Source organism: Tinamus guttatus, unplaced genomic scaffold (assembly GCF_059628265.1).
Source record: "Tinamus guttatus ecotype Peru unplaced genomic scaffold, ASM5962826v1 Tinamus_guttatus_pri_ptg000261l, whole genome shotgun sequence".
NCBI lineage: Eukaryota > Metazoa > Chordata > Aves > Tinamiformes > Tinamidae > Tinamus > Tinamus guttatus.
Window position 1 is genome coordinate 786,574 of NW_028288795.1, and position 26,005 is coordinate 812,578.

Consider the following 26,005-nt stretch of genomic DNA (forward strand, 5'->3'; position numbering starts at 1 on the left):
AGCGTCGAGTTGGGCATCGGCGCGGGGTGGGAACGCGGCTCCGCATCCAGCGCGGAGCCTGGAGATGGGAATCGCATGGACGGGGCCAAACCCCGGGATGGAGGCATCTGGAGCAGGGGAGGACAGTGGAGGTGCTGCAGCAGCGCACGGGAGCCCCTCAGAGCTTTTATTTCCAGCAAAGAGGGGAAAAAACAGGAGGGAAAAGAGCAACGAGGGGATAAGCTGCAGCGAGAAGGGATTTGCTGGAGTGTTTCCTCCTGGCCCGTGTTGGGACTTGCTCCTTGGCTTTGCTGTTCAGAGCTGCTGCAGCTCTAGAGACCCACAAGAAACCGGTTTTATGTGGAAATGGTTCAAGTTTTATTTTGAAGTTTCCCTTTTCCTATTTCTTCAGCATTAGCAGTGCCAGGACATGGGAGGGCTAAATAAGTTACACTAAGAATGATTACAAGAGCGTTGCTTACTGGGAAGCAGAGGACCTGGATCTCCCCTAATTTAGTGACAAGATATCCCATAACCATGGTAGAGAGCTCGTGGAAAAGGCTGCCTCCTAAACCAACTTTTAAATGGCTGCAAAATGTTTTATGCATGAAGTTACTTAAACATAAGTAGAGGGTCCTTAGAGTCATTAATATAGATGAAGAAAATAATTCCACTGGAAATGGGCGTGCTTGAAAGAAAATCCCACCTTATGTTTTGTCCTGGGAAAGTGGCTGTTGTGTAAAGAGAAGTCTCCTGGGAGAGCCCCTTGTCCCCAGCAATTCCTGGGCGGCTGCAGGTCTCGTGGGAAGCAGCATCCCAAATCTCTTATGGAGGGTTTTACTATTTCCCCTCTGCTACAAGTTTATCAAGGTCAAATGTGGAGGAGTTTAATTAAAAAAAAAAAATCCAATTTTTAAAGTGAGTTTTAAGAGCACTTCTGTCCTACAACTCTTCTCAGCAAGAATAAGCTGTTTACGCATACTTATTTCAAAAAAGCCAGAATGCAGGTCCCCGTGTCCCCCTGCTTTAATTAAAGGTTTGCAACCTTTGTGCCAGCATCAACCCACCTTGGTTATCAAGTCTCCTTGCAAACTACATCTTACTGGGAGCTCAGCTACACCCCTCCGGAGCCTGGGATGGTGTAGGAGGCACGCTGGTGTCAGGATTAAAACAAATAAAAATAAAAGTTTTAGCCTTGCAGCTTGGCTAGAAGAGTAGAGACTTTTCAGAAGTCCTTTGGTGCACTAGTTGCCACCTCCTCTGCTGATTTTGTTACCTTTTGTGTGTATTTCTCTATCTTCTTCTCCAACTCCTCTAGCACTTCTGACCCTACCCCTAGGGCCCTTTCTGCCCCCTTTGCTTCCTCAGGTCCTTGAGCTGCCTCCTGCGGGGATGGACCCTGTTCTGAAGCGGGTGATTTCAGGTCAGTCATCACCCTACACCTCTTTTGGGCCTGGAAGGGCCCCACGAGCCAGTTCAGAGGCACGTTCTGAGTCACGAATTCCAGCAGCTCCTCGAGGGACCTTTGGGCTTCCCTCACAGTGTCCTGGCTCTGGCTCAGGGTGCTGCTGGAGAGGTCCTGGAAGGACTTAGCCCTGGAAAAATCCACATGGAGCTTCTGGATGTTTTGGGTGGCTTGATGCACAGCCGCCTGCATGGTGCCGGGCAGGCCGTGGATGGCGGCTTTGAGGTTCTCGTACGCAGGCTGGAGCTGCTGGGTGATGATCCGCAGCATGGCCAGGGTCCGGGGCTCTACCTGCTGGGAGACACACGGAGCTCAGCGACTGCAGCGGAGGAGGTGCCCGCTAGCCATTAAAATAGGCTGGATTTTGCCCTTCCAGGGGTACCTCTGCTTGGGAGGCAGTTTTAATTTGATGTCCCTTGGGCTGGGTCAGGCTCCAGTCTACCCACAGCTGATAGAGTTTCTCCTGCCCATCCAGAAGCTTCTGGCCAACCTCGTTTTTCACACATTCAATCTGATCGGGGAAAAAAATAGAGAGGAACAGTTACATTGCAAGCACGTACAGAAACGGCAGCACTCCTGTGTGAGTGCTGGCATCCCAGAATGGACAGGAGCTTCCAGAACCACCATCTGCAGCCTGTCCCCTGCCAGGAGGGACCCAAAGGGACAGGCAGCAGGAAACCCACTGCAGCTGCAGGATGGAGGCAGCACCTCCACCCGGGAGGTGCTGCAGAGCCGTCTCTGCAGGCTGGGGCGAGAAGGGGGAGCGTTGCTGGTACCAGGTTTATCGCCCGCTGCAGCTGGGACAGGGTGTCCTGGGCGCTGCGCCCGACGTGCTGCAGCTTGTTGAGCGAGTGCCGGTAGGCGCCGGGGCGGACGGCGGCGGGCAGGGCCCCCAGGCGCACGAAGTAGCCCTGCTGCTCCCTCTGCTCCTGCACGGAGGCCACGTCGGAGCCCGCGGCGGCGGCCAGCTGACCTGGAGGGAACCACGGAGACGCGGCTGTCAGCGGGTGCTCTACGCTGCACCCCTATCCCCACCTTTGGCTCTGGGCCCACCGGTGGCAAAAAGGTAGGATACCCCCTTGGGAAACGCGGGAGGAAGCTAAAACTCGCTCTACAAGCAGGAGAGGTTGGCAGCTGTTCAGAGACTGCACATGGAGCAGTCCCAGCTCGAAGGGGTCTCTCCAGAGGAGCGGACGTGACGGCTCGGTTGCCACCTGCAGCCACTTGTTTGCCCTGAGTCTGGGAGGCAAGACAGCGAGTCACAGTGAGGGTGCCAGAGCACTGGAACAGGCTGCCCAGAGAGGTTGTGGAGTCTCCTTCTCTGGAGATCTTCAAACCCGCTTGGACGCAGCCCTGTGCCACGTGCTCTAGGTGACCCTGCGTGTGCAGGGGGTTGGACTAGATGATCTCTAGAGGTCCCTTCCAACCTTGGGCATTCTATAATTCTATGATTCTAACCTGCGAGCGCTTGGACTCTGGCCCATACTGTGTAGCAAGGCAGTGTTGCCACCAAGCCAACCGGTGACATTCAGAGCTACCTGACTCCTTCAGCAGAGGATTCCTGCAGTGCCAGGTGCTCTCTGGTCACATGGAAGGGGATTTGCGTTTGCAGCTACCAGCTGAGCATTTTCTCACCCAGTTCCTCCTCTGTCATGGGGAGGCAGTGATCCACCAGCTCTTCCGACATGCCCAGCACGTTCTCCACGCCGCCTGCCACTGCCTGCCCCACGGCCTTGGCTTTGCTTATGCTGTTGTTCATCACCGAGTTTGTGATCTCCACGCTCTCCTGGATGGCCTCTCTGCTGTGCTCCAGGGCCGTTTGCACTTTGCTGCTTATGGTGCCATATGCAGCATCCAGAGCTGTAGTGACTGTGGAAGTGACCATTGATTTAGTCTTCTCAACACCATCCTGAACAGCCTCTTTGGTCAGATCCACCGCTTCGGTCACCTTGTTAGTCACGAGCTCCTTTGCACCCTGAGCAGCCCCTACAGCAGCAGTAATAGTAGAAGCAACTGCTGACTTGGTCAGGCCAACGCTGTCCTCCACGATGTGTTTAGTGAGGCCCACCGCTTCGGTCACCTTGTCAGTCACAAGGTCCTTTGCACCCTGAGCAGCCTCCACAGCATTGACTATAGTAGAAGCAACTGCCGATTTGGTCAGGCCAACGCTGTCCTCCACGATGTGTTTAGTGAGGTCCACTGCTCCCATCACCTTGTTAGACAGAAGATCTTTCGCATCCTGAGCGGCCTCCACAGCATTGACTATAGTAGAAGCAACTGCTGACTTGGTCAGGCCAATGCTGTCCTCCACGATGTGTTTGCTGAGGTCCACCGCTTCGGTCACCTTGTTAGTCACGAGGTCCTTTGCGCCCTGAGCAGCCTCCATGGCACTGGTGACAGTGGAGGTGACCATTGACCTGGTCAGCTTAACGCCGTCCCCAACAACGTTCTTGGTGAGGTCCACGGCTTCCGTCACTCTATCAGCCATGGCTTCTTTGGCCCCACAGGCAGCATCCATAGCAGAGACCACTTTGGAAGAAACCAGCTGCTTGGTGTCCGAGATGACCTACAGCAAGGTGAGGCAAAGATAGATGATACGTTTCTTTCCAGCACAGGTTTCCCTCCCTGAAGTAGCTTTCCATGTGGCTACGCTGTTCCTGCAGCCTTGCAGAGATCTGGGGAAATCAGTACACCCGTAGCCACATGGAAATCTTTGTTTCCACATGGAAATCTTTATTTCCACATGTTGAAGGCAGATCCTTGGCATCCCTCAGCTAGCAATGCCTTCCCTGGCTCCCACTGCTTATCCCAGAGCTGATCTAACCAAGCAGTGCTGCCAAAATTGTTTCCCCCATATACTCCTGTACCCACAGGAGCTCCATCGAGAACAACCTTTGGTTTACCTTGTCTGCTGGCTGTTGAAGGAAAGGCAAGGTCTCCTCCAGTTGATCCAGTCCCTTACAGGCATATTCATTTACGAGTGCAACTAGGCAGAAGGACAGGTACGAGTTTAGTCCCTCTGCTCCAGTTTGGAGGGGTTCGTTGACCCTACAGTGGGCAACCCAGGATGAGCTCGGGAAAGGAAGTTCCACCCTGCAAAGCGCTGCTGGGACAGGGGAGCCAGGACCAAGCGGCTCTTCATTTTGCCTTCCCAGTCTTGCAGCTACTGGAGCTCACTGCTCCAGTGACAGAGCAGGGAACTTCTGCCTCTCAGCTCAAAGAAACCACAGACAAGAGGTCAAACTTCACTCCTGCCAACGGCCATCCCTTATCCCTCAAATTCGGGGGGTGGGAGCAGCCGAGAGGAGGGGTCGGCAGCGCTGCAAGCAGCTCGGGCAACCAGCCCTCCTATGGGGACGGGGCTCCGCGGCCTCTTGTCTTACTGTGCGGCTCCAGCTGGTTGAGGATGGGCTGCGCGCCGCCGACCACGCTGCCCACGGCCACGGCGGCCACCGTCTCGGCCACGCTGCAGGCGCTGCCCAGGCACGGGTGCGTCTCCTTGCCGTGGTTGTAGGCAGAGGAGACCAGGCTGAAGGCAGAGCTCAGCAGGGGCAAGCTGGTCACCCTGTCAACGGCGCTCTGAAAGACACGGAAGCGACGTTAGACACCCGCCCTCACGCTGGGGAGCGTCTAACCCGTACGTATATCCGAAATGTATATCCCAAAAGGTCCTGGGTGCTGTCAGGTCCATCTCCTCGTCCTTCCTGAGCTCACAGTTGAGGCACTTCTCTGAAAACTAGAAGCTGGAGCTCTGTCACAGCTGAGTCACAGAGGCCTTCAGCCCCATCCAGTCCAGATTTGGAAATAGGACCTATAGCAGCTAATGTATCAGAATTATTTGCGTTATTATTGGAGCTCTGTTTGTTGAGCAAGAAGAGTTAGGCTCTGCATTAAGGGTTAGATTAAGTCACGTCCTCATACGGTTAATGTTTCCCCTGCCCCAGCCTGGATGTGGGATGATGACAGAAGTTAGTTCAGCACCTGCTCCCTCGGCACCTACCGCTTGCTGCTCTTCTTTAGCCTTCAGCACATCAGGTTTTGTGGCCTTCTTTTCAGACGCCATAGTCAAGTCAGCTGCAACTGAAAGGGAAAAAAGGGGTAACAGCAAGAGCACAACTTCAGGTTCTACCAGTGAATGGAAATTGAGCCACATCGGTGAAAAGCAGAGCGTGATGATCCTGGGATCCGTCATGGCCTAGGAGCTTCCAGGAAGGGCTGATCCTCCTCGCAAAGGAGGGTGAAGGTATTTGAGAGGCTTCGTTATTTACAGAGCACAAGTGTTTGACCAGGGACCATACTCAGTCCCCAGACTGTAATGAGAAATGAAGCAGGATGGTTACTTGGTGCTGAGAGCGTTTGGCTGATCTCAAAGTCGCAGGCCTGAAGCGGGTGAAAGCTGCTGTGTTCCTATCTCCGTGGTGCGTTTGCTCCACTAGAAGGACTCCTGCTCCAGCCGCTCACGACGCCGGCGCCGCTGCCGTGAATCACGGGGTGTTTGTGTCACCCCGAGCACAACAGAGCGCCACCATCTTCCTGACAAGTCCTGCTAACAGCGGCTGTTGCAAGACAGGAAATGCAACTGCCCTAAGATGAGTGGAGAAGAAGTTTTTTTTTCCCCCCGTTTTAATTTTAGAAACCTGGTAAGTTCAAACAATGTTTTTCGGTGACAATGCAGTCTAAAAATAGGAACAGTGTTTACTTTCTGAAAACAAAATACTCACTGAAATTGCTTAATACTTCTATAGGGAGAAAAGCCCTCAGATTTTCCCAATTTTGACTGATGTGAAGGTGGGTTTTCCTCACAGATTAATCTGTTTTCCCCTTGTCTACAAAAACACTGGCAAGACTTTTGCTCCCCTTCAGAGACCAAACAGAGGTGCTGGAGCTGCCGTGGACAGGTTTTATATTCCTAAAACCTGCTCAGTAATGATACCCAGTTCCCTTTGAAGGCTTCTTCTGGAGCATCTTCCGCAAAGGACATTGAGATCAAAGTCTCTCTAAAGTGGAGACTTCTCTGCACCCCTGCTCAGAGGAGAAACTTTTTCAGCTTCCCTCCTGGTGCCAACTCCAGCAACACTGAAAGTCTCAAAGCTCTGGGAAAGAGAGCTGGAAGTTTGGGGTATTTATAGAAAAAGCGGATTTTTTGATGTATAGAAAAGTGGGGTTTGCTGTTGTGTCATTCTGCCTCGAGGCTGGTGTCCCCATGCTACCCACGCGCTGCAAGAGCTAGGCAGGAAAATGCTCCCAGCCTCCCCGAAACTAAACCTTGCAAATATTCTCATTATACACAGGGACTGAGGTTTAAAGGAATGATGCAATATCATGAATATGCATTGACTTCCCCAGCGTAGGCCTGGCTTGGAATCTGGACACGCCAGCATCATGTGAGAAATCCAAGGCTGCTGCTGAGCCTCACTCAGGCGCAGCCGGGTCCTGGGCGCTCGTTCCTCGGCGCAACGTCCGCCTTCCCCTCCCTTCCCACTTAATTCCTGTTCTTAGAACCGCCAGGGCATTTTTCAAGCGAAATCCCCCAAACCAAAACTCCTCCCGGGAAGGATTCCCAGGCTGGGCCCGGCTCCGGTTCACCGGGAGCTCCTCATCCCTGCGAGCGCGGGAATCACGGCCAGGCCGCGTGTGCAGCCGGCAGAGGCTTCCCGGGGAATTACAGCAACATCTGATGCTCCGAGGGAGCCGTGCGACTCCCAGGTTCCCGTTTGAGCCCCGGTTTGGGAGCAGCGCAGGCCGGCCCGGCCGCAGCCGCAGGGCAGAGCGCGGCTCTTGCGACAGCGCCGCAAACAAGCCCTGCCCGCGGTTACCGCACGCGGGGGCGCAAGGACCGGGCCGCAAACAAGGGGCAGAGCAAAGCACAGGGCGTCCCCCTGGCCCCGGGGCCAACGCGCGGGGCCAAGCGGCGCGGCAGGACGGGAAAGGAGGGACAGGGCTCCCTTTGGCACACACAGCGTTCGGGACGGGGGCTCCCAACAGCTCCGAGCTTGAAGCTGTTGCGTTACAGACGCCCGTGTGCCAGGGCCGCCCCTCGCGGCGCAGTCGTGTTGGGACACGGCTCCCGCGGCTCCCTGTGGGTGGAATGGGGCTGTTTGGCAACGCCGGGATTTGTGCTATGGGAATTCTCCGAGCCCGCAGCACAACCATGTCTTCTCTTTCTATTCTCTCCCCTGCAGAAGAGCAGAGCGGATCTCATTTTGCCCAGGAATCACAGGAGGATGAAGCACTCGGCAGCTCCGAGCCTGCGGGTCGATGCTCCTTGGCACAGTTTCGAGTCCAGGTAGTTTCAAGGGGGAATCCTGAACTCTTGCCTGTCATCAGGCAGCCACTGGCCTGGGGAACCCTCACTCTGAGAAAAACTATCCCTGTTTCTGCTGCGGTTGCACAAAGGGAACCGGTCCTTACTCAGCACATCAACTTTGTTTTGCAGACAAGTTTCATACTGTTGCTACATCCAAAATATGTCACTGCTGGAGAAAATCTCCTTGAAAACATGAAGTTTCGTCTTTCTAGAAAAACAGGGCACGTTTCTAGGGTGGCACGATTGCTCAACCCGGGCGCTGCCCTATGTGGCACAAGTCTGTGTGTTCAGAGAGGCCGCGAGGGCAGTGACACTGATGCACTGTGCTGGTCCAGAGCCCCTGGACAGTGCCAGCCGGGCAGCAGAGCCAGCGCTTTGCTGCTGCCACAAGCAGCTCCCCTGGTTTCAGTCAGGGCAGTGCCCTGTGCACACAAAAGTGAAGAACTGGCTTTTATTTGCCTGGGAAAACAGGCTCTGCCCCTGCAGGGCATCAGGAAACCAGCCTGCTGGTGGCTTCTCCTGTGGATTTGGGATCTTGCTGCTCAGCAGCTTTGCTCCCTCACCAGGTGCTTTACCTGGCACAGATTGATGCACAGCCAGCAAGCCTGGGTCAGCGCCTTCACTGGCGGTTCTTTAGTGACTCCTAAGGAAAACTGGGTGAAGCCTCATGGATCAGATACAAACAGTGAGGACTAGGCAGGGCAAAGGTGTTGAACTGCAGTGAGAAAAACCTCTTTTCACCCTCTATTCCAGATTTGCCATCAGTATCTCAGTTGACATAAATGCAGTTAGAGCAGGAGCACAGAGGGTGTCCTGCTGTGATGGGGTAGCTCTGACCACAACTGAGAGCTGTTTGCAAACGCTCACAGGGTGGAGTTAGTTTTAGGAGGGTCAGATGATTTTGGCGGGGTTTTGACCTAGGGCTTCAGTTTCAGAAGGGCTGCAGACGTGCGTATCCACAGGCCCACCGCCTTTCTGGAAATGCCATCAGCACTAGGGAGCCACAAAGGCTAAAGCCATTTCACAGATGGATCGGGGTTTTCCCCACACTCACTTCCAAGAGAAACCAAACATCGAAATGAGGTTACTAAAAACTCCTTGGCATAGGAAGGGGGTAGATGCTGATTTTCCATGAAGACGGGAGGACTAGAGACTAGCTGTACCTTGCAGAGCAAGGAACTTGGTGTTGGCTCTTTGTAAGAGGTGTTTTATACAGGAGTTTGAGCAGAAGTGGCTTCAGTAATCGACCTCCTTCTCCATAGCCATATGGAATTTCAGGTAGTCACAACCTGATTTAAGGATTGTGTTAGCCTTGATAATTCCTGAATTTGCCAAGTCCTGCTGCAGAGAGCAGGGCGCTCCTGAGGGAGGAAGAGGTCACCTGCCCCTGCCACTTAAACCACCCCCTTAGCTGCCACCATTATCGTGCCTGCACCCAGCGATCACCCCCGGCGTAGCCAGAGGCAGGGATGGCAGCAGTGTCAACAGCACAGGAATGTCCCCTGATCCCTCTGCCTTGCAGGGCAGTGACTACCCGGCATCACGCGGGACACTGGTGTCCGGTGCAAACATCCCGTGCTGCGTAGGCGGGGAGAGCCGCTGCCTGTGGATCACCCCTTGGATCTCCAAGGTGAGTGAGCGGAGAGCGGCAGCGCTTGGCACATGGCTCCCCAGGGACCCGTCCCCCTGCCAAAGGGCTCTCGGAGCAGCACAGAGCCCTCCAGCTCTTTGCAGGGGGCACCAGGTACAGCAGGAAGATGCATCTTGTCAAGCCCAACACAACCAAACCCACCGAGTCCCCAGAGGGGGATGCAGCCCGTCACCCCGGGGGGCTCCACACTCCCATAGGGAGCTGGGGACGCAGGACAGGGACACAGCCCCTCCTTGGGGTCCCCTCGGCTGCTGCTCTCCCTCTCCACCCCGCACCCCATGGAGGTGGCAGGGCTGCAAGGGGCCACCCCGGTGTCACCGCCGCCCGCCCCGGCCGTGTCCTACCTGGCTGCTCCGCTCGCCCGGCGCCCCCGGCCGCGGCCCCGGCCCGCTTAAATACTGCCGCCGCCCCGACGGGCGCGCGCGGGCCAATCAGGGAGCGCCTGGCGCTGCCCGGGCCAATGGGGAGCGGCGGGGGGCGGGGCGACGTGGCCAGGTGAGGGCGGGGCCGCAGGTGAGGGTCCCCTCCCGTCCCGCAGGTCCCTCCTGGTCCCCAGCCCGTGTCCCCAGGCCGGGCCTGGCTGCGAACGTGTCCCGGGGATGCAGGACACGTGGGGGACCGGGATGTATCCCCAGCAGAGCCCCCATCCCCGGTGGCACCGGAGCCGCCCGACGTTCCCTCCCTCCCTCAGCTCAGTGTGGAACAAGGTGCTCACGGCTCCAAGATTGGGTTTTCCGTCCCTTCTATACACACAGGACGCTGGGCCTGGCTGTGGGAACGTTCAGCCTCTCTAGCAGCAGTAATAAATCATGAGAAACGTATTAATGCTCTTCCGTTTGTGCCTTGTCATCTTAAGATCTCAAGAGCCTGTCTGAAACCTTCAATTAAGCTTCCTGTTGTTGAAAATTCGCGGGGGAGGAAACTGAGGCACAGGTGAGAATTATCCGCAGCGCTCTGCTGCTATTAAACTGCTTGAGTCACCTTGTTTGGGGCTGGGCAATGCAGGAGACCTTGGGTCTCGTTGCTGGATTGCCCCCAAGGTAATGGGGAGAGGAGGATGTCTGCGTTTTTTGAAAACACACCGTAAGCCGACACAGAGGTAGGCAACTACCAGGTTGAGGTTGAAGAGGAACCCCCTCCTTCCTTGAGTTGTCCTCGTCATGGGGTTGTAGGCTGAAAAAGTTTAGCTGGACGTCGTGTCGCCCCGGCTGCCGCTGGAGATGGGACTGTCACCACCACACGGTCAGGACAAGCTGCAGCCCTGCCTGGCCGAGGCTTCCAAAGCTCCCGAGGATGAAGATCTCACAGCCTCTCTGGGTACTGGGGCCAACGTTGCTGCACCTTCCTGGTGAAGAAGCTCTTCCCAATGTCCAGTATGAACTTGCCCAGCTACAACTTGCCGCTGCTGCCCCTTGTTCTACCCGCCGGGTTCCTGAGAAGGTTTTGGGGTGCCTGTCAGCGCGAAGGTCGATACGTTGGGGCAGGCTCTGCAGAGCTGAGCTGGCCCGTGGGCTTTGCCATTCCTTGCAGAGCAAGTTTCACAAATCACTTGCTGACAACCCTTCCCATCTGCACTGCTCCACTTTCTTGTGTTCCTCCCTTCTGGTCGACCACTTCCCCTTGCTGGGAGCGGTGCTTTGGGTGATGTTGGAGACGAAGTTTCAGCTGGTAACGTCAACTGAAAGGGTTCCTACCTCCTCCTCCTCCTCCCTCTCCAGCTTCCTCCCAGCTGCAGCATCTGCTGATGTTCTTCCCAGCAGCCTCATCCAAGGCCACTATCTGAATACGTCCCCGTGCTATCCCATGGCTCTGGTTGTTTGGAAAAAACCACAGCAAGAGGCAGCACAAGAAAGCAGCTCCTCCCTGGATCTTCTCCTGTGCTATCAGCTCTTAGGCCCTTTCCTCACCTCTTGCACGGATGTTTTCCCAAAGCCATGGCCTTGGCGCTGCAGCCTTTGGAAAACAGCTCTCCAGTCGGATACCAGCAGCTCCAGCCTGGCTCTTGCCTCCCTGCGTTATCCGGGGCTGCCGCAGCTCTCTGCTGCCCTCCCCTGCGCCAGCAGAACCGGGAGCCGGCGCCTCCGGCCGCCTTCCTCGCCCGGAGGGAACCCCAGGCGCCGCTTCCCTTCCCGCAGCCCGTCCTGGCATCCGGGCGAGCGGCAGCGGCCCGGGCAGGGCCCCGGCCTCAGCCCCAGCTGCAGGAAGCAGCCTGGTCGCTCTTGGCCGCGATCCCGGCATTCCAGGTCCCCTGGAACTGCTTCCCGGCCCCTCGGCCCCTGTTCCGCTCCCTCGACGCCTGCGCTGCCGCTCGCTCCCCGCGGACATGGCGGGGGCAGATTAACATGGCCGGTATTTCCTAGGCAGGAGGGGGGATGTTTTCTGGCCCTCTTAAGAGAATCCTCTTTATCTCAGGCCGTTGCTGAGACCCTGCTCTTCCTTCCCCCAAACCAGAAGTATATTCTGGGTATTTCACTGATTTTAACAGTTCCGGTCGAGGGAGTCCTGGCTCTCAGAGCTCCTCCTGCACGCCCATGAGTTAAGTCGTACAATGCACCACGCGCTAGAAGAGAAACGTGGTGGCGGCCCCAGCGGAACCTCTTGTTGGGACGTTCCTCGTGATTTTATGGCACCAAACCCTTGCTTTTTCTTCCAGAATTCCATGTGACCCCAGCAGCGGGTATAAAGCAGCGCTGGGAGGGTGGTGTGAGGACTGTGAATCATCGTGACTGTAATGGGAAGCGGGTCCCAGGATAAATCCGGCTCCTTCATCCAGGACTTTCTTGTTTTAATGACGTTCCTCACCTGTGAGCCCGGGTTTTCCATTTTCCTACTCCTTGGCGCCAAACCTTCCCTCTGAGCATTCCCGCAGCACACGGGACAGCCGGAGTTTTGCCCACTAACAGTGCGAATTCCGCCTTGCTTTGAGCGCTCGCGACCCGGCGGGATCGCGGAGCTGGAGCAGAGTGGGGATATTGTTTCCCCCCAGCGTGGGGCACTTCCCAGATGGAAGGGCTGCGTTTTCCCCGTAGCTCCGGGGAAGAGAAAAGCCCCGAAGGGAGCAAGGGAGGAAGGCGGCGGCCGAGGCTGCTCCGGGTCCCGGAGCTCCCGCCGGCCGTGGCCTCGCACCGGGGGTCCCGGGCTGGGAGGGGGGTCCGGGCGCGACGCCGAGTGCCCTCCCCGCTCCCGTCCCGTCCCGTCCCGTCCCGCGCGGCCCCGCCCCGCCGCGCTCGTTCCCGCCAGCGGCGGCCAATGGGCGGCAGCGCGCGGCGCACGGCGCTTTTCCGCGCCAAACTCCAAAGCCCGCGGAGCGGCGGCGGCTCCCGCGCGGCCCCGGCTCCAGCGCACGGTGAGTCCCGTCGCCGCCGCCCTGGGGGTTCCCCTGGCCCGGCCCGGTTCCGCCCCGACGGAGCGCCCGCTCGGTGACAGCTGCCGCCCGCCCCGCCGCGCTTCCCGCCCGAGCCGCCCAGCCCTCTCCCCACCCGTTCCCCGGTACCGCCGGGGGTCGCGATCCCGGCGGTGCCAGCGCCGCTCCCCGGGGTGGCGGCAGGCGGCGCTTTCCGGGCAACGGGCGCTGACACCCCCCCCCGCCACGTCCCCCTCCCCTCGCGGCTCCCCGCCTCCCGCCCCACCGGAGCGGCCGCCGCAGCCCCGACAGCGGCGGCCGCCCCGCGGCTCCCGGCGTCGCGGCCCCTTTAAGACCACCCCCCCCACACACACACCCCGCGCTCCCCCTCCGCAGCGGCTCCCCTGCTCCTTTGCATAGTCTCGCGAGAGGCGCGCGGGGAGGGCGGGCGGTCGCGGGAGCGTTTCAATTGTGGCGCGAGATACAGTTGGCGCGCGCCGCCCGCCCGCGAGGCACGGGCGCCACCAGAGCCGTTAGGCGCCGGCGGGGGGGCGGGGCACGCGCGCGGCGCGAGCCAATGGGCGGCGGAGCCGGCCGGGCGGGCGGCCAATGAGGCGGCAGCGAGGCGCGCGGCGGGGGGCGCGGCGGGAGCGCGCGCGCCGATCCGGTGCCCGCCGGAGCGGAGCGGGGCGCGCGCGCGCGCGGCGGGAGGGGGCGGTTGGCGGCGGCTGAGGCGCGGCCCGCGCTCTCTCCGTGCGGGCAGGACCGGCGCCATGTGGATCCAGGTGCGCACCATGGATGGCCGCGAGACGCGCCGCGTGGACTCGCTCTCCAAGCTCACCAAGGTGGAGGGGCTGCGCCTGCGCATCCACGAGGTCTTCGGCGTCGAGCCGCAGCGGCAGCGCCTCTTCTACCGCGGCAAGCAGGTACCGCGGCCCGCGCTGACAGCGCCGCGCGCGCCCGGCCCCGCGGCCCGCACTTTCTTTTCTCTCTCTTCTGTTTTTTTTTGATTTTTTTTTTCAATGAAATCCGCGGGTTTTGCTGCCATCTAGTGAGCGCGGCGCGGCCGGAGCGCGCGCCCAGCGCGGCCTCCCCGCCGTGCGGAGCGCGCCCCTGGCCGGCCCCTCGCGGCCGCTGGACGCCCTGGAGCGCGGCGGCTTCGCGGGGCCGCTCCGAGCTGGAAACGTTGCCGGGCACGAAAGGTGCCGAGCGGGACCGCGCTCCTCGGGCACCCGCTGCGCTCGCAGCGGGGCTTTGGCTGCTCCGCTGCGTCCTGCCCCGCTCGAGGCTCCCACTCGGATGGGTATTAACGTCTCTGAAGCTGCTGTCGCCAGCGTGTCGCTGCCCCGTGGAGCCTTGTGGCCTGGAGATGCCTCCGGAGCAGCAGCCGCTAACGCGGGGTTTGGAGACACGTTCCCAAAGAACTCTCCTTATGAGGAGGCCTTAAAGCGGGGAATGTGGCCGGATTCGCCTCCATCGGGCCAGCTTGGGCCCTGCTGGTAGCGAAGAAGGCGGCAGCAGGGACCTGTGTGCGAAGAGGCAGCAGCGCTGAATGGGCTCGCGTGGCCGCGACTGGGTTGGGGCCACGGTGGCCCCTCGTGGGGACTCATCCCTGTGTCACCCTGCGGTGAGGGTGACAAGGACCAGAAGCCTTTTCAGCAGAAACGATGGCTTTTTAATTACAGTGGAGCCTTACAAAGACAGTTCCTCCCAGGGTAACACCAGTGGCGCCCAGTGTAGGGCTGCTTTCCTAAGCCAGAAACGACCTCTTGCAGTCACCACCCCTTTGCTGTGCCCGTTACGCTCAGCCTGTCTCAATGCGTTAGCAACACTCACATTTTCCTCCGTTTATGCTATAAAACGCGTGGGGAAAAGGCTCTTTGGCGGCGCCTCTCAGCTGGGCCGCCCTTTCAGGCCCTCCTTTGCGCGCTGCGGTTTCGTGTCCTGTTTGCAGCCCCCGCTCTTCCCTCTCTGCCCGCACCTGTCGTCCCTCGTGTGTTTTTGGTGGTGCCTCTCGGTGGCGGCAACGTACGGGCTGCTCGAGAGCTGCCTTTTTGGTAGGGAGAAAGAAACGATTTGTGGTTCATCCCCGCGTAGCCGAACGGTGAGTGTTCATCCCCGAAGCAAAAGTCCAGAGCGCTTCCTGTGCGGTCAGATTTCCAGGGATTGTTCCCAAGCCGTTTAATGCCGTAAATCAGAACTGAATTATCACGGTGATTCCTGTGAAGTGTAAATTTTTGTGGTTTTTCTCTGTTTCCCACTGATAGAGAACAAAGCTCTGGGGATTGCTTTTTCTGGTGGTTTGGCCTGGAAAGGGATGATCATTTCCTGTATAATTTCTTACTCAGACCTTAACTATGTGGTGAAGCTTGTCTGAACTTCTGAGCGCGCTGCAGTCTCCAGGACTTTATCGTAGCTCTAAAACGTGCTCCTAGGGGCTCTTGCAGGGTAATTATGAGACCTATTGGGTCATCTACTACTTGCTGGGACAGGATCTTGATTTGACTACATGTGATGCCAGACTTGGAAAATACGCTCTTAAAGTCTGAGAGGGTGTGAAATTAGGACGTGCTTGGCTATGCTTATAAAAGTGAGTAGGTAGTTTCAAGTTGAATTGAATCTGTTTTACTTTGAAGGGAAAAATTGCTTGCTTGCCTGGAGAAACATAAGCGATTAACTAATTCTTTGAGTCCCCCATCACGTAGCATTTAACAGAATGGTGTTTTAACAGTAATCTGGAATATGTATACAAATGTATACAGTGTAGAGAGCAGTCTGCATTATGTTCATGCTATGGGCTATATATGAATTAAGGATGAAAGATGATCCATTGGGTTCATAGCTAATGTGGAATTATCCTTAATCCTTGGTAGGAAAGTAGGAGGGGACGGGTCAGTCTCTGTCCATCTAACGTTGTTAGTTTTGGGAGCACGTTGCACGCCTCTTCAGAGCTCAAGTGCAGCAGCTGAGCCTGAGTAGCAATTATATCATAACATGGGTGCTGTGTAAATCCAAATCCTCTGAACGCAGAACATTTTTAAACAGTTAGAGCAATCTGTAAGTATCTGTGTTGCTGAAGAGCAGCCAAGTTTCTTGCCTGCTAATGGTTTTCAAGCAATGTGGTCTCGCTTAGTGCACGAGCAGTTACAGCGCGAGGGGCGGTTTGGATCGGGAGCCCTCGGCTGAACGCAATAACCAGACTCCTCTGACGCTTTCCCTATAGATGGAAGACGGGCACTCCCTTTTCGATTACAGCGTTGGGCTGAATGATATTGTTCAACTCTTGGTCAGACAGAGCCCAGCGGTGCTTCCTGCTGCCAGTAAGGAAAAGGATTCCGAGCTCTCGGACACGGACTCTGGCTGCGGCTCCGGCCAAAGCGAATCCGACAAAAGCTCCCACAATGGAGAAGGGGCCATGGAGCTGGAGGGCCAGCCCAGCACGGCCGCGCAGGCCGACTGGGCTGACCCTGGGTTTGGCCTCTATAAGGTGAGTCACGGGAGAACAAAGATGGCCTAAAACAGCAGTGTTTAGAACAGCGTTTTTCTGTAGCTGAGGCTTTCTGGAAACCTCTCATGCCCTAATCGTCTCTTTAAAGGGGAGAAAAAAGCAAAATGCACCTCCTTCCAAGAAAACAGCACCAAAAAAACCCTCAACTAACTCGGAAACCAATCAAATGCAATATGTTTCAGGTCAAAATATCTTAGTTTTGTATTTTATCCTTTTAATTAAAATAAGTCAATCTCCTTTTTCCTTTTTTTTTTCTTTTTAATATTTGAAGCGCTTGTTTTGATTTTTGAAAAAAATCCCCATATTTTAATTGAGAGTCACTGGATCTGTGAAAGCTCATGTGTTTCAGTAGACTTTACGGCAGATCTAGTGATGTCTCTGCCAGACGGCTAGCAAGACAGGCAATTTTGAAAGTCTGCTACAGACCAACTAATCATGGTTTGTCCTAGATGACAAAGCTGTTTGTGCATGTTGCTCTAGGAAGGATTTTTAGCTTTAGAGGCTCAATTTGAGAAGAATGCAGGGGCGCACCAATGAATTTTAAGATCATCAGTTGAATATCTTGATAATGACAAGCTTTTTGAGATGGTTAAATCTTCAAGTAGTTCTGTAAATCAATGCTTAATGTGAAAATCCCTTTTGGTGAGCTGTGCTCTTTGCTTTGTGTAGATCAATGACTTGGTTGATGCTCGAGACATGAATATGGGAGCGTGGTTTGAAGCTCAGGTTGTAAACGTGACGAGAAGAAAACCTACAAGTGAATCAGCTGGTAGCTGTGCACAGCCCGATCAGCCGACAGCCATTCCTGAAGAGGATGTAATATATCACGTGAAATATGAAGAGTAAGTTTGGTTACTTTCTTAGGTAACTGTGGGGTTAATGGGGAATTTGATTGTGGAGATCCACGAGGTAGAACAGTGGTGGGCTGGCACAGTGATTACATTACAGAGCCCGTTACGTTACATTACATTACTAAGTGCAAGACAAACACCAGTGAGCTAAAATCATCATGGTGTAAGAATACGAGATGCACTTACCCAAGTTTTAGATGGCAGAGAGTATGGAAGAAAGTGCCTGATTCTGTCTGTGACTGCTGGGGAGAAGGAGGCTGTGTTTTTGGCAGTATCCTTGTATGCTGTGTGTCATCAGAAGCTGATCTGTCTCCATAGAATCTTCTTGTGCTGAATCCAACATTTTGTTTCTCCTCTTCCATGTATCCCCAAAGCTATCCAGAGAATGGAGTTGTAGAACTGAGTTCAAAAGATGTACGTGCTCGTGCGCGGACTGTTCTGAAGTGGCACCAGCTAGAGGTAGGACAGGTGGTGATGGTCAACTATAATCCTGATGAACCAAAAGAGAGAGGATTTTGGTACGACGCTGAGATTCTGCAAAAACTGGAATCAAAAATGATCAAGGAGATAAACGCAAAGATATTACTTGGGTAAGCAGTTTTGAGAACAAAAATATATTGCACAATTGAAGTCCCCCACTCTGTCTTTTCATGAGGCCTGATGAGTGACATCTGCTAAAATGCTGCTAAAATGATGCAATAAAAACAGTGTCATGAAAATGCTTGGTAGAGATGAGGGGCTGGGCTGCTCTTTGGGGGTGACTGACTGCAGTACTGCAGTTTAGATTAATTCTCATCAGAGGAAGTTACTAGGGATGATTTGAATCCTTGAATGCTGTGAGTGTATGGGTTCTCACGGGGACAAAAGGGAGTACTTTAAGTTGTGTGAACGCTGTTTGTTTTATGGTGGTGCTGCCAGGCCTTGTCTGAGATTGTGTGATGCCCTAACAGAAGTTTCTTGTGGTACAGAACTAATATGAGACCTATCTGCATTACTGATGTGTGAGGAGCTGTGAGTTTATGTCATATTAAACTTTCAAGGTTTGATCTCTTTGAACTTTCCTATGTAGGGATGCTGGCGATTCCTTGAATGACTGCAGAATTACATTTGTGGATGAAATATATAAAATTGAAGAACCAGGCAGTGCCTGTCCACTTACTGCCAGTCCATTAAAACGTAAGTTTTTTTCACAGATCTTGTATGTAAATCCAGTCTTGTGATTTTTGCCAGTGGCCATTTGATACCTTAAATGACTAAGAGTTCTAAAACACGTGCAATTGCGATTCCTTCAGCTGTTTGTCATATAAGGTAACATTTCCTAGAGTTTGAAGATTGTGGTTTCTTTGTTTTAACAGGACAGAATGGACCTGTGTGTAAATCTTGTAAGGACAACCCGAACAAGACGTGCAGAGTTTGTGCTTGCCATATCTGTGGAGGTAAACAAGATCCAGATAAACAGCTAATGTGTGATGAGTGTGATATGGCCTTCCACATCTACTGCCTCAACCCTCCCCTTAGTTGTATCCCCGATGATGAGGATTGGTAAGTTACAAATCTGTGGGTGGTACCACAATTAGTGCATAGATGGGGCGCAGAAAGCCACGTCGGGGGTTTAATGCTTCCCTTAGGTGACAATGTTGTGACTCTACTTGAACAGACGTGTGCTCCTGTGCCGTGTTCTTGGTACCTTTCTTTGAACGTCAGCCTGGTGAAAGCCTGTTTTTGAGGCAGTGGCTTTTATGTTTGTTTTGCAATTGGGGAACCAAATGTGTTTTTCAAAGATCTGCAGACACCTATAAACCAGATGCAAACATGCCGGTAGGCTTAACTCCTGTAACTATCATTTCGTAGTTCCTTTATGGGGAGTTCATGGGCCCTTGGTTGAAAATGACCATCATAGGCTTTATTCAATGTGTTCTGTTTCAGCACTTTATACTACTTTTGATATAGCTGATTTTCTGAGTGATCTCCAATAGTTCAGAAGATCATGCAAGGACACTCGCTGATACATACTTAATTCCAGCATGGAGAGTTGCTTCATTGTCTAGTTTCAAAGGGAAAACTTGTTACCAAGTTATAATGTATATCTTGAGGAATTCTCTTTTAATGCAAGGTTTTGCTCCTAGTTAATTTTCATTGACTGGTGACTTTAGGTATTGCCCTGAATGTCGAAATGATGCAAGTGAGGTGGTTTTAGCAGGAGAGAAATTAAAAGAAAGTAAAAAGAAACAAAAGATGGCATCTGCTAATTCATCTTCACGAAGAGACTGGGGAAAGGTCAGTTTAAAAGTTGCTGTTTTTGTTGTGAAGAATAGTGCGAGTTCCTCGAAATTCTTGGCTGATCGGCGTTGCTCTTTGAAACAGGGTATGGCGTGTGTTGGTCGCACGAGGGAATGTACCATTGTCCCCTCGAACCACTACGGACCCATTCCGGGGATTCCAGTTGGCACCATGTGGAAGTTCAGAGTTCAGGTACGAAACTGAATCCTGGAATGAGACACTGGAAGAGAAAATGGGGATTGCAAGAAGTCTTCTATAGGAAACCTGAAGCTGTTATCTCCGAGCATGTGTTGCTGGAGGTGTACCTGCAGGAAGGAGAGAATTCTGGCTTTGTCTAGAGCAAGTGCTCCATAACTAATGTTGCTTTGTGTGGGCATTTCAAAGGTTTTATGCTTTTTCAGTAACATCTGCAGTGTTCTAAAATTCTTGTTTAATAAATAATTGAGGTGAGAAAGACCCAAATTTCTAATCTCCATCAGAAAGCCTTCTATGTGGTCAACTTACTGAGACACCCAAATACTTATTTTTGAAAAGTTTCAAAGGTTTCAAGACCAGCAGGGAGTCACGTTGGTCGTAGCCTCCTGGGAGTAGTTGCCTAGCAAACTTCTACTTTTTTTTTTTTTCTTTTCTTTCCTTTTTCCCACCCCACAGGTGAGCGAGTCTGGTGTTCACAGGCCCCACGTGGCAGGTATACACGGCAGAAGCAATGATGGGGCCTATTCCTTGGTGCTGGCAGGAGGCTATGAAGATGACATAGTAAGTGAATCTTGATTACTTGTATTTGGGCACCAGCCTAGCTAGCTCTTCATAGTTAAAACAAGGACTTAATTACTTCTTGCATTCTGTGTGAGACATTTCTTCATCTTTATGTTACTTATGCTCTTCAGAATAAAGCTAGACAAAGGAAAACTACAATACAGCAGCAGGTGTCAAGCTGAGAAAACGAGGTCAGATAAATTCAGTCTAATTATCTGCATGTTCAGCTCTCAGTCTAGGAACCCTTAGCTGCCTTTCCAGGCTCTCCATTTCATCCACAGCTTGAACAGAGAATCTCGCTGTATATTTTGACAGATCTTTCTATGTTGGAAGGGTGTTAAGCACAAAACCTGGGGGAGAAGTGCTAATTCTCAAAATACCTGCTCAATTTTGATAGCCAAACCTAACCCTGACTGGCTTTACCAGAGACTACTGCTTGTTCTTCTTGCAGATTATCAGTGTGTTGCTAGTTGTCCCCTTCCTCCCCCAAAAGCCTGTTAAATCTCGTGGGAAACAGATGGCCACAAATGTAAAATATATCTGGATTGATGTTGCAAATCTTAATTCTGCGTTACAATGCCCTGTGGTGGTGCAAATCCTGAGACATAAGTTACATTATCTTTATCTAGAACGTACCACGCACTTGCAAGCAGAGTCTGTGTGCGGGAAGCGCTGCTATCTTGGCAGAGGTCTCTGCACTATCAAAGTGTGTGATGAGAAAATTGTTACTCTGCCTCTTCTATGTTCTTCTTGGTAGTGTAAGAGGACCTTAGCAAACTGGCTCAGGGAGAGTTAAATAGAGGAATCATGTTTTGCTATTTCAGAATAAAAGATTCTTCCCATGCTTTGTTTTGAATTGTTTTGTGAATATGTTGAAACCATCCATATGTTTCAGGATCATGGAAATTCCTTCACATATACAGGGAGTGGAGGTCGTGATCTTTCTGGAAACAAACGCACAGCGGAACAGTCTTGTGATCAAAAACTCACCAACATGAACAGGTGGGTAATGCTTGCACTCCATTCTTAAACTTGGTAGCTGGCAATCTGTCAGTCTGGAAAATTCTTCAGCTAGTCCATGTCAAAAGAAACCAGCTAAGCAGGAAAAAAAAGAAAAAAAGAATCAAAGTTAGGTTTCTGCTGCCCTGTAGGCTACTTCTAGACTATTTCTTCTAGCCCACAGTAAAGGAAGCAGAATTGTAAATGGGATTAGGCTCAGATTAATGTTGACTGAAATCTGAGCAGAGGGAAATTAGTGTAGAGATTTACATGGCCACCTGAAGACCTTTTGCAACTTTTTGTTTGAGCCATCTTGGGAAAGAGGCTCACCCAAGTCTAAATTGGACTTGGAAAAGCTAAGTAAGTTCTTTTAGTTTGTTTACAAACTGTCACTTTTTACATATAAGTGCATTTAAAATAGGATAATATAATGAATATTTAAAATACAGTCCCTTGTAAGGATGCTTACTAACTGTCTCCAGAATTCCTATCATATGAAAGATGCTTGATAGTATTATTTAAAACTAAATAAAAAGACTGGCAGCATTCTTTCCCCAGATGAAATTCAGCAAGGGCTTCTTTACGGCAGAGTAGTGGGAGCTTCCAGGTTTTTGGCAGGCCATTGCTGTGGTTTAGTACAGTAGTAGTAAGCTGCTACTCCTTGTAATAATGGTAATCAGCTGTAGCAATGTGTTCCTCTGAACAACACAGTGCAGTTAAATCTCTTATTAGACGGATTATCATGCATGCTGTCATCTGCGTTATCTCTCTCTGATTCTGGGGCAGTCTGTCTGGTAAATAATTACAATTAATCAACTTTCTCCTATAGAGCTCTGGCTCTGAACTGCAGTGCCCCCATCAATGACAAAAACGGAGCTGAAGCCAAGGACTGGAAAGCTGGAAAGCCAGTCCGAGTGGTGAGGAACGTAAAAGGAGGCAAACACAGCAAATATGCTCCGGTAGAAGGGAATAGATATGATGGAATATACAAGGTAAGAAAGATTTGCCTTCTATTGAATTAGGGAAGGATAATTTAGTTATGGTGGAAGGGGTTTTATAGTTTCTAATGGACTTACTTCTGGCTCTTTTTTAGGTGGTAAAATATTGGCCTGAGACAGGGAAATCTGGATTTTTAGTGTGGCGCTACTTACTTAGGCGGGATGATGAAGAACCTGCTCCTTGGACCAAAGAAGGAAAGGACAGGATGAAAAAGCTTGGCTTAACGATGCAGGTACTCCTTTGGAATGCTGCCATTCTTAATTAGTTGTGAGCCACAAAGAATCTGTTCTTTCAGTGTAGCAGGGCATGGCCCAAGCAATTGATCTCTTCTTTAACTTTATAATACTCTAGTGATGGTATGAGAAGTCTGAAAAGTTAACTCTGATGTTAGACCTGCTCTGAGCAAGAGGTTAGATGAGATGACCTGCAGAGGTCACCTTTCCAACTTGTAATAGTCTGTAATTATCGGAATTGGCATGTTTCATTGGATGATTTTTGTTTTGTTTTTGTTTTTTCTGTAGTATCCTGAGGGGTATTTGGAAGCTGTTGCAAATAAAGATAAAGAAAAAGAAAATAATGGGGATGAGGAGTTTGATACCCCAGGGAAAGGAAAGAGGAAAAGGAAATCAGCAGGTTTGTGGAGTAGGCAAGTGAATATAGCAAGCCTTGTAGGTTTGGGGGGTTTTACCTGCTCATCTTTTGTGGTTGCTTTTTGTTTATTCCTTTAAGAAGTCACATTTTTCTTTCAGGTGGGGAGGAAAAAGTCATTGCCTCCCCTACAGGGACTCCAAAGAAAACTAAGGTTGAGCCATACAAGCTGACATCTCAGCAAAAATCCCTTATAAAAAGCGATGAAGCCAACGAAAAATTGTGGAATGAAGTATTAGAAGCTCTCAAAGATGGACCGGTAAATCATATTTTTTATTCCAGAAATATTGTCAATTCTGTGCAATTACAAGACCTACATTTCTTGGCTGCCTAAAAAAAAATCTCTGAACTCCATAGCTTTTTTTTTTTTCTTTCACTGTAGGCGTCCATCCACAGGATAACTTTATAGCACTGTTTGAAGTTAGTTAAAAAAGATAGGTGCTTGTTAATGTGACATCTTCATTTTCTCCTTGAACTTTGCAGAAAAAAAAATCAGGACAGCCAAACAATCCCTTGCATTTTACAGCTTTTTTTAGGTGTGCTTTGAGTTGCTTTGTCTGCTGTTCTTCTAGAGGGTAAAAGTGGGAAGTTGATTCAAACTTTTGTTTTTTTTTTTATTACAGAAATTTCTAAATAAAGTTGAAGAGGCCTTCCTGTGTATTTGCTGTCAGGAGGTTGTGTTTCGGCCAGTCACAACCGTGTGCCAACATAACGTGTGCAAGGTGAGTATCTGGTTTAGTTCTACCCAGTTAACAGCTTAGCAGCGAGCCCTGAACTAACTATATAGGGGTGAGAGAGATTTTATTGTCAATAGTCTGTTATATATTGCTTGACAGGTTAATATATGAAAACTAATGATTTGGCAATTTTTTCGGCATATAAAAGGTCTGTGTTTTGAAGAAGTTCCACTATGATTCTGTTGTTATCTGACTTGAAAAGGCAGCAAGGGAAGCTCTGCTCGGGCTGCTAGGTTACACCGATGCACTTGTTGGCAGGGTTGCAGTGTCCTCGTCTTTAACGTTTGCAGGGAATTCTTGATCTTTGCAAGTGTAATCATATGAAATAGCCATACCATATACTTAAATACTGTGTCCAGGGTTAACACTGTCTTAAGAACATTATTGTGCATTAAAAAAAAGAGAAAAATCCTTGTCCCCAGCTGCCTGCCTTGCGCTGTTCTCGGCTGTTCCCAGTTCTTGTCAATACCTGGGTGAACCAGGACATAAAAGGCATCTCATTCTCCAACAGGGACTTATGGAGTAAGCTACGTTGCATACCTCTATTCCTTACCTGTTTTATTTTTCTCCTTCATCAGGATTGCTTGGATAGATCCTTCAAAGCTGAGGTGTACAGTTGTCCAGCCTGCCGTTATGATCTCGGCAAAAATTATACCATGCAAGTGAACGAAACATTGCAGACCATTCTAACGCAGCTCTTTCCTGGATATGGCAATGGACGGTGATTTTGTAAAGCACTTCTAATTTTCTTTTGTTCAAACTTATTGATGGGTTTTCAATGGGCTTAATTTAAAAAAGTAGTCTCTGTGTTCTCCCAGATCCCTAAAAACAAACAAACAAAAGCTTAAAGTCTTCCTTGTTTCAAAAAAAAAAAAAAGAAAGGAACTATAAACTTTGAGGAATCTCCTATTTTATGTTTGTGGGTTTTGTTTTTGTTCTAAATGTGGCTTTTTTTTTTTTTTTCCTGAAACCTGCCATTCATCAGCACAGACCTCCCCTCCTATATTTTTTTTTTAATATGGACTTACAAAATGCTTCTGGTAAGGCTGCTAACAATTGTGAAAGTTCTCGGAGTGCCCTTCACCCCTCCTTTCTTTCCTTCTCTCTTTAAAATCCCCCCAAACGACTTAGTTGCTAGAACAATCTTCAAAGTTGGTGGATTTGGCCATAAAGGTTGATTTGTGTGTCGCCTCGGCAGCATTTTGATGCTCAGTTTGTACAAGATGGTACCTGGCTTATGTTCTATTACCACAAATGGGTATTGACTATTTTCAAAGAACTATTTTTTTATACGTTTGACAGACTATCAAAAGCCATTTTTCTGCTAATCTTGTGTATCAAAAAATTAAAGCTGCTTGCATATAACCAAGTAGTTGGAGCAATATGAAGTACTACCTCAGTTGGACTTCTCTCTTATTAGGGAACTATCTGTTCAGCCAGGTGCTGTCTTCTCTCCAGAAATGCCATTGTGGAATATACTAAAGCCATTTTTAAGTGCCTTTTGTCCTTTTCTAAAAGACTGGGCTCTGAATAACCATATACTGTTTTTTTTTTTTTTTTTTTTTTTTTTTTTTTTTGTAAGCACTGAATTGTGAACTTGCCAGCCGCATTTTATTCTTTGGATAAAATATAACACTGTAGCTGTATATGATTAGCATGGACTTGCAAACTTTCAGGTTTCCTCCTAATACTAGGTGTATAATGGTAACATGACCTTTTTGTTTCACTGCATTTCTACCTGGAAATGGAGAATAACCCATTCTGAATCTTTTTAATGAAACATTTTGTTATTGTACATGACACCAAGAAGGCCTACTTTTGTATGGGTTGTCTTTTTCTAACATTGCCAAAGTTTGCAGTTTAATACCTCAACATGACGGGGATGTTTTAATCATACTTTACTGCAGACAGACTGGAACAAATGTGCCTGTTTTTGGATTTCTTAACTCTTACCCTTTTTAAAATTATAATGTTAATATGTTAGGGAAAAAAACGTTTTATAGGATTTTTGCTGAATTTGTCAATTTTTTGTACAATGTGCGAGTTGAAGTTCTCAAAATAAATATCTTTTCAGATTAAAGCGTTTACTGTTTTCCTTTTCCTCTCTTTCTCTGCCTTCTAGGCCATTATGCTAGTCTTTTCTAAGACATATTACTTTTCTCACTTTGCAGAAGTTGTGAAAATATAGTTTGACATTCCTGTTTTAAGAGAATTTGCTACTAAGAGGTATAGGTTCTGTTCAGCTTAGAAAGTAAAATGGGACTCTCCAGATCTTTTCTTTACCTTTTTGGAGTAATTTAAGGTTTTAGCCCCTTGGAAATCTAAATGTGAAGTGGGAATCTGAATTGGTTGCATATGTAATGAAGAAAATAAATTGTTAAACTGCCATGTCATGTGTCATATGGAGATATTTATATCAGTTAGTATGAGCATTCATATCAACATCTCAAAATGGAGAATTAGAAACATTTAGTTTTCCTAG

At 50.7% G+C, this 26,005-nt stretch overlaps 2 protein-coding genes and 1 long non-coding RNA gene across 3 annotated transcripts; 1 reads left to right on the forward strand and 2 right to left on the reverse strand.

The window, feature by feature from the left end:
- Positions 1 to 1,204: 1,204 nt before the first annotated feature.
- Positions 1,205 to 5,507, reverse strand: LOC104575372 (perilipin-3). The gene is made up of 7 exons (XM_088527165.1): positions 5,445 to 5,507; positions 4,828 to 5,023; positions 4,348 to 4,430; positions 3,080 to 4,010; positions 2,221 to 2,417; positions 1,827 to 1,955; positions 1,205 to 1,735 (listed from the first exon to the last, which is right to left on the reverse strand). Exons 1-7 carry the CDS (start codon positions 5,505 to 5,507, stop codon positions 1,205 to 1,207), a joined length of 2,130 nt encoding a protein of 709 aa, XP_088383291.1.
- Positions 5,508 to 13,478: 7,971 nt separating this feature from the next.
- On the forward strand, positions 13,479 to 24,352 carry UHRF1 (ubiquitin like with PHD and ring finger domains 1). Its single transcript, XM_088527109.1, has 16 exons — positions 13,479 to 13,671; positions 15,969 to 16,232; positions 16,923 to 17,095; positions 17,479 to 17,694; positions 18,174 to 18,280; positions 18,460 to 18,646; positions 19,258 to 19,381; positions 19,469 to 19,576; positions 20,036 to 20,140; positions 21,036 to 21,142; positions 21,969 to 22,131; positions 22,233 to 22,370; positions 22,660 to 22,771; positions 22,888 to 23,045; positions 23,410 to 23,508; positions 24,102 to 24,352. Exons 1-16 carry the CDS (start codon positions 13,519 to 13,521, stop codon positions 24,246 to 24,248), a joined length of 2,361 nt encoding a protein of 786 aa, XP_088383235.1. The 5' UTR covers positions 13,479 to 13,518; the 3' UTR covers positions 24,249 to 24,352.
- LOC148594284 (uncharacterized) lies at positions 20,986 to 24,140 on the reverse strand. Its single transcript, XR_015913519.1, has 2 exons — positions 24,077 to 24,140; positions 20,986 to 21,235 (listed from the first exon to the last, which is right to left on the reverse strand). It is a non-coding gene; the product is annotated as an uncharacterized LOC148594284 (long non-coding RNA).
- Positions 24,353 to 26,005: the final 1,653 nt, after the last annotated feature.